We start from the raw sequence: 8,225 nt of genomic DNA on the forward strand, positions 1-8,225 counted from the left end.
ATTCAATAATAAAAATTAACTAATTCTGAGAATAACATGAGTGAACCTCAGAAACACTGAATGAAAGAGAATATATAATGAAATAATAATGTATATAAATTCAAAACCAGGCAAAACAGTCTGTTGGGAGATACGTAACTGGGAAAACTATGAAGAAAGGCAAGTAAAAACTATCACAAAAATCAGAGCATGACTATTATGGAGAGGGTGAGTGCAGGTGATCAAGAAGGGGCACAAGGGACCTGTCCCCTGGTAATGCCCCATATTTTAACCTGAACAGCTGCGGCACTGCTGTTTTATTTTTAAAGTACACAATTACATGTTATGTGTAATGTTCTGTCTTTATACTTTACAACAGAAATAAATTTATCACATTTTCATTTAACTTTTGATAATAAAATACTTTATTGGTACCATTTAATAAATGTCAAAAACATGTAACATTTCCATTGCTTAGCTTCCATATTTAAACTACAAGCTAGTTTAAAAACAACAGGAACGAAAGTAAACTCATTCGATTCTCTCAAAAAACAAGCTGTAACTTACCTTTGCAAATAATTAAGTTCTCTCACTTTAAATATCATAATTCAATGGTTTTCATAATAAATAATTATAATAATACATAAAAGGAGACAGTGGACTGAATTATTTTGCAGAGAACATTTCACATATCTTTAAAAAAATCACCGGCCGGGTGTGGTGGCTCAAGCCTGTAATCCCAGCACTTTGGGAGGCCGAGATGGGCGGATCACAAGGTCAGGAGATTGAGACCATCCTGGCTAACATGGTGAAACCCCGTCTCTACTAAAAAATACAAAAACCAGCCAGGCGAGGTGGCGGGCGCCTGTAGTCCCAGCTACTCGGGAGGCTGAGGCAGGAGAATGGCGTGAATCTGGGAGGCGGAGCTTGCAGTGAGCCGAGATCACCCCACTGCACTCCAGCCTGGGAGACTCTGTCTCAAAAAAAAAAAAAAAAAAAAAAAAATCACTAAACTACCACAACTTAAAATCTGTAAGAATAAATGGGTAAGAGTTATTGTAATATTGAATTAATATAGCACCTAGAATTTTGAAATTTGTAATATTTCAGATTATATGGTTTACTGAGAAAAAGAATAATGATTTTTCTTCAGTGAATTTTCAGGGGTTTTCAACATAGGTCTCTTTTAAAAGCCAAAGGTTAAAAAATTTATGCATACTAGCAATTGACCTGATGGTAACAGATCCATGTGTGACAAATAATGTAGTGCAGTCCTATGTGAATATAATTTCTTCTTCACTTTGTCTCATTAATTTATACCTCAGTTAAAACATTCCATATACAAGTGATATATTTCTCTAAAACATTCCATATTTCAGATTTCCATTCAGACTATCTTCCCCTCCTCCCTTTTCTCAAATCAGAGTGATCTTGTGCCATACAATTGCTTTTTCTCTCCACAATGAAACTTTTTCAACTCAAAGTATTATAGTAATGCAAATACAAATGTAGCATATATTAATACATTAGAAAAAAGGATAGTAAATACATACGGATCCATGCCAAATGAGAAAATTGAAAGCAAAAACAAACAAAACCATGCTATGCTCATCTATTCTGACCCACCATGGGAAGACCCTGATGTAGATGGCTAACATAAACTAATGTTCCCAGACACACCTAGGATCCTGTACTCCAACATAATTAAATGCTCTGTTAAAAATGTTTCCATGTTCTTTTCTATTTGTTCAAAATAGTTTACAGCAACTCTGACTACTAATCCTGAAAATGATAATGTAATAACATTATATTTTTAATCAAGCCATAGATTCTAACCTATTTTCTACTATTACCCATTTGCTTAAAAACAGACTTTCAGGGGTGTAAGCAACAGTAAGTTAAGGGGTTTTTATTTCTACCTTTCTCTTGATTGACTGGGGATTTCAGATATGTCAATTAATTATCCTCTACTTCAGTGGAAAAGGATTCTTCGAGCTATCAAATCAAGCAGGCTGACTCAGGGGTGGGCAGGTGAAGATACCTGTCCACACACTATGCTCCATCTCCTCTGTAAGAATGTGCTGCTCTCCACCCAACAGCGGCCCAGCACATTCCATCCGCTCCACCTAGATGCAATCAGGACACCATACAATCCCACACACAGTCAGAACATGGGCACCAGGTAGAACTAACTCAAAACAACTTTTGGGACAAATGTGAGATTTCAATTTGTCAATTATTCCATAGTGCAGTATTCTCACAAAACAGAGATTTTGTGTTGAAACATTTGCTTTTTCTTCTTACATCAAGTTGAATTGCTAAAGTAATGTCAGAAAGAATATGAAAATGTAAACAAGTCTTTTCCAAAAGAGGCACTGCATCTGGAAGTAGAAGTAAGGCTAAATAAATAGTGCTGGTTTGTGGTTCACACAGTAACACATTAATTATGATTTCAACCAACAGCTTCGCTGTTTGTCCTGTATGCCTGTTTATGAAGATGCGTCTCTATTTCCTCCCTGAAGACCAGCATTCCCAGGTGGGAGTGAGAGGCCTCATTCATGGCTTTAGACTGGATGCACATGCGGTACTGCTCGGGGGGCAGCTCATCAGCACAGCGCTTTTCATGCCACAGGTGGAAAAGACCAGGAACCGGAGTCCGAATCACAATGAGGTCACCATGTAAGTATTTTCGATAAAGATGAACATCTTCTCCACCCCAACCTTTCACTTCCATGTCAAATCCACCTGTAAGATCAAAACTGACACTATAAATATCTGCCTATTATTAGCCAGAGCACAAGGATATACATATAAATGTTTAAATGTTCTGCTTCAAAAGGGATGGGATCGTTCGGCACAAAGATAGCATGAGACACCTGGCATGGAGGAGTGACTTCCAATCACTGGAAGTTCAGTTTTGAGCTGACACTTGGACTCAAGGAGTTCAAGATTGGTTGTTGACAGTATCAAAATGGGGTTAAATGTATAAGAACACTTTGTAAATTTCACAATCCTGTAGAAAATCTACAGAAAGTCAAAGGAGAAGAAAATACAAGTCACCTATAATCTCACCACCATTAAATTTTTATGTTTTCTTTTGTTTTTTTTTTTGAGACAGGGTCTCACTCTGTCACCCAGACTGGAGTGCAGTAGTGTGATCATGGCTCACTGCAGCATTGACCTCCGTGGCTCAGGCGATCCTCCCGTCTCAGCCCCCTGAGCAGCTGGAACCACAGGCGCATGCCACCATACTCGGCTGGTTTTTTTTTTTTTTTTTGTGGAGGTGTATCACCATGTTGCCCAGGCTGGTCTCGAACTCTGGGTTCAAGTGATCTGCCCACTTGGCCTCCCAAAGTGCTAGATTACAGTCTTTAGCCACTGAGACCAGCCACATTTTCTATCCTTTGAGACACATGCTTTTCTAGGCTATAGAAAAACTCCCCAGAGGGGAAAAAGAAGAAAGGGCCGAGCTGGAGATAGAAATTTGAGAATGGGTCCATAGATTATTTAAAGCTATAGGAATGAATGAAATTACTAAAGGAATTGGGAAGGAAAACACGGCCTAGGTCTACACACTAAGAAATGCCAATTTCTAGAGATTAAATAGAGGTAGAGAAAGTCAGGAAAAGAGATTGAGAAGTGGCCCCAGGTGAGGGAGAAAATTCTGGAAAAGGTGCCATTGGAGTAGTCATGTGAAGAAAGTGTCTTGAGGAAGAAGTTGTCAAGTGTGTGCTATTCAGTGAAGAATTTAAAAAGAACTGACTGGACGTGGCAGCCTAAATGTTACTTACAAATTTACCCAGAACAATTTTGATAGAGTGATGGGGCAGAAGGCTAACTGGAGTGGGCAGACCCATAAAACGGGAGATAAAGTTGAGACTATTTTCAAGCCAGGTTCAAGCTAAACGACTAACGTTTTAAAGATGCAGGGAGAATGCAAACCAGAGTTTTTTGAAGAGCTAGAAAACTGATTCTTAAAAACCTAGAAAAAAATTCTTTAATTAAGAGTGAGGCTTCCAAATTAATTCTATTTTTTTAGAGACAAGGTCTCTGTCACCCAGGTTGGAGTTAAGTAGGATGATTATAGCTCACTGTAACCTCAAATTCCTGGGCTTAAGCAATCTTCCTGCCTCAGCCTCCTGAGTAGCTAGAACTACAGGTGTGTGCCACCACACCTGGCCAATTACAAAAAAATTTTGTAGAGACAGGCTTGCACGATGTTGCCCAGGATGGTCTCAAACTCCTGGCCTTAAGCCCTTCTGTCTTGGCCTCTGAAAGCATTAAGACTACAAGTGTTAGTCACTATGCCCTGCCATCTGTTAAACAACTTTTTTTTTTTTGAGCCTCCCAAGTAGCTGGGATTACAGGCATGCACCACCACCAGCTAATTTTTGTATTTTTAGTAGAGATGGGTTTTCACCATGTTGGTCAGGCTGGTCTTGAACTCCTGACCTCAGGTGATCCACCCACTTTGGCTTCCCAAAGTGCTGGGATTACAGGTGTGAGTCACTGTGCCTGGCCTGTCAAATAATTTTTATTTTTCAGAGATGTGGTCTCACTCTGTTGCCCAGGCTGGAGTACAGAGGTATAATCATAGCTTACTGCAGCCTCCAACTCCTGGGCTCAAGTGATCCTTCTGCCTCAGCCTCCTTAGTAAGTGGGACCACAAGTTCGAGCCACCATGCCTAGCTCCTGTCAAATAATTCTATCCCGCTTAATTTCACATTAACAGGATGGACAATAATCCGGATCTCTGAAAAGTGTTAAACAATCAGAGCTTTACTAAATGCTATGTCTGAGACATATCAGCTTTTCTTCCTTGTAGATATAAGCTCTTAGAATATTAGAGATGGTACATATACTTAAAACAAATGGGGCATTCCCAGTTTCTGGTCTGGTACGTCCGGGGCTAAGAAGTCATCACTCCATCCTAACAAGTCAAAAGCTGAACACTGAAAAATCAACAACTCCTCTTAGGTCTCTCACAGGGAAGTGAGGTCACAGGGTAAACCGTTGCCCTCAAAACTGGTGAGACATATAGGCAGATACAAAGAATGCCAACTTACTGGAGCAGAAATCTCTGTGGGAACCAGTACCCAGGTAGGAAGACCCGAACTGGACAAATTGCTGGAGGCTCAGGGGAGGTAAGTCTGAGAGTTAAAACCTCCAGGGGGACCCAGTCATATTGGGAACCCCATATTCATGTGAGTTTTACCTCTAGGAGCTCTGCCAGGTCCTCGATGGTGAAGATCAGAGAAAAATCTCTTAATGCGTCCAGCAGTGGGGAAGGGGAAAACTTAATCATTTTAAAGTATGCCACAGCATGGTGTCATTATTAACAAGGCCTGTCCTTAGGAGAAGTTATTTAACTAGAGCCTAACCTGCTGGGGTTTTATCAGTGCCTAACTGACTTGGAGGAAGAAATATACCCAACTCCAGCCCCTTCTAGTCATCCTGTCCAGGAGAGGAGGGGAGATTGAGAAGCATGTGTGAAGTTCAGAGTCTGGGATACAGGATCCCTAAGAGACTGAGACTCATGGGACTACAGAACACTTCTGCTCCCTCCATACTTCACCACCACATCATCAAAGGCCTATTTATTGCAGTTCCTTTTACCTAGTATATAAGTCCAACTTTCAACAGAAAACATGACAAGGTATACTAAAAGATAAGAAAAACACAGTATGAACAGACAGAGCATGTACCAGATCCAGATTCAGATACAGCAGGGATGTTAGAATTATCAGGCTGGGAATTTACAACAATTATGATTAATACGCTAAGGGCTCTAATGGAAAGAGCAGATAACACACAAGATGCGTAATATAAGCAGTGAGATGGAAATTCTAAGAAGGAATTTTAAAAAATGCTAGAGATCAAAAACACTGCAAAATAAATGAATGCCTTAGATGGGTTTATTAGTAGACCAGACTTAGCTGAAGAAACAATCTCTGAGCTTGAGGATATAACAATAAAAATTTCCAAAACAGAAAATCAAAGAAAAAGACTGCAAATAAAATGAACAAAATATCCAAGAACTGTGGGATAACTACAAAAGATGTAACATACACATAATGGGAATACCAGGAGGAAAGGAAACAGAGAAAGGAACAGAAGCTCCAAATAAAGAGTCTAAGTTCCAAACAGGTACAGCTCTTTTTCACCCAGCCCACAGCAACAGGGTGGAGGCTCCACTTCCAGGTGTGGCCAGCTGAGAATACTGGGGGTCCTTCTGCCCCTACCCAGTGTCCTGCTCATTAGGACAGAGGTGGTCACTCTGCTTAATGATAAGTATGTCACTGTCCCCATCCTCAGGGCAAAACCTCATGGATTTTTTTCCCAGGGGGAGAGGCAGTCCGTAAGAACAAACTGCTCCAAAGTTCTTCCCTAAGGAATTGACTTTATTTAAAATAGAATGTAGAGAAGTTCAGAGTTTAGAGAAGTTCCAGCCTCTTGAAAATAATGGAGATTTTGGTAGTAAGCAATTAAGAGGAGGCTGGTAACTCCAGGAGGGCAACAGCTAAACTGTAGGCCAGCTAATTTACTAGAGAGAACCACAGAGAGAGACAGTAAGAATATACCTCCCAGGGTCTGAACAAATCAAAGACTTGTTGCAAAAACTATCCCTGCAAGAGGGCCCAATTTAGTAGGGATAGATTATGGAGCAATTTATGACCCCAGAGCATTGCCAAAAGACAGCACTTAGTGAACAGTCAGTGGAGTCTAATAGGAGTGATAGAGATGCTCAACAACATTAATCATAAGAAAAATTATAATCAGAGTCACAACCAATACCACATCCACTATCATGGGTGATACTAGAAACAAAAAGACAGATAACAACATGTATTAATGAGGATGTGGGGAAACTGGAAGTCTTAAAACACTGCTGGTGGGAATGTAAAATGATGTAGCCACTTTGGAAAACGGTGTGGCAATTTCTCAAAAGGTCAAACACAGGGTTACTGTATTACCCAGCAACTCTACTCCTAGATATATGTCCAAGAGAATTGAAAATCTATGTCCACTCAAAAAGTTAAACACAAATGTTCACAGCAGCAGTATTTATAATAGCCAAAAAGCAGAAACAGCTCAAATGCATATAAACTGACAAATGGAGAAACAAAATGTGGTATAACCACACAATAGAACATTTTCTATAAAAAGGAATGAAGTATCTAACACATGTCACAACATGGAAGAACTTTGAAAACATTATGTGAGTGAAAGAAGCCAGTCATAAAAGGCCATATATTGTATAATTTGCTTTCTATTAAATTCCCAGAAGAGGCAAATCTATAGGAAGTAGACTTGTAGATGCCTAGGTCTGGGGGAAAAGAGGGTTGGTGGGATATGAGGAGTGATTGTTAATGGGTATGGGGTTTCTTTTTGGGGTTATAATGCTCTAAATTTGATGATGGTGATAGCTACATGACTTGGTTAACTGTACATTTTAAATTGATAAATTTTATGATATGTAAATTATATCTCAATAAAACTGTCATAAAAGAGATACGGAACTCAAAGCATTTAAGATACTGCTGAAAAAAATGTACACAAATCTATTTTTGAGGAATAGTGAAATGCTTCTTGCTTAACTAAGCAAGAAATCAAGGAAAAAAGCATCAGTTTAATTTAACGCCCCTTTTATTGTTATTTCCTGATTTTCCATTATTCACGTGTTACAGTGATAAGGAGACAAGGTGGGGGGGATTTCCAAAACAAAAGGTTGATTATAAAAACGAATGTGATATGGACCTAGAATGTATATAAAATACATTCTATGACTTCTATGCTGTAGAAAGGTAGCTAGCCCTAAATGAATCAGAAGACATGGAATTAGGTTTCAGCCTGCTTTATTAAACTATTCTTTGACACTTTATTTTTTGATGGGTAAGACTGAAGCTGGGGGCTGGGCATGGTGGCTCATGCCTGTAATCCCAGCACTTTGAGAGGGCAAGGTGGGCAGATTGCTTGAGCCCAGGAGTTCAAGACCAGCCTAGGCAATATAGTGAAACTCCACCTCTACAAAACAAATACAAAAATTAACTGGGTGTGGTGGTGCATGCCTGTGGTCACAGCTACTTAGGGATTGAGGTGAGAGGATCGCTTGAGCCTGGGAGACAGAGGCTGTAGTGAGCCAAGATCGCGCCACTGCACTTCAGCCTGGATAACAGAGGAGCACCCTGTCTCAAAAAAAAAAAAAAAAAAAAAAAAAAAAAAAAAAAAAAGATATACAGATGGAA

General features: G+C 39.6%; 1 protein-coding gene across 1 annotated transcript in view; it reads right to left on the reverse strand.

The window, feature by feature from the left end:
- Nucleotides 1–987: 987 nt before the first annotated feature.
- Nucleotides 988–8,225, reverse strand: part of CSGALNACT2 (chondroitin sulfate N-acetylgalactosaminyltransferase 2) — a 45,650-nt gene continuing 38,412 nt past the window's right edge. The window contains exon 8 of the mRNA XM_011953804.1: nucleotides 988–2,724. Coding sequence (XP_011809194.1) covers nucleotides 2,432–2,724 — 293 coding nt within the window. The 3' untranslated portion in view covers nucleotides 988–2,431. The remainder of the gene's footprint in view (nucleotides 2,725–8,225) is intronic.

This window comes from Colobus angolensis, unplaced genomic scaffold (assembly GCF_000951035.1).
Source record: "Colobus angolensis palliatus isolate OR3802 unplaced genomic scaffold, Cang.pa_1.0 Scaffold370, whole genome shotgun sequence".
Classification (NCBI taxonomy): Eukaryota; Metazoa; Chordata; class Mammalia; order Primates; family Cercopithecidae; genus Colobus; species Colobus angolensis.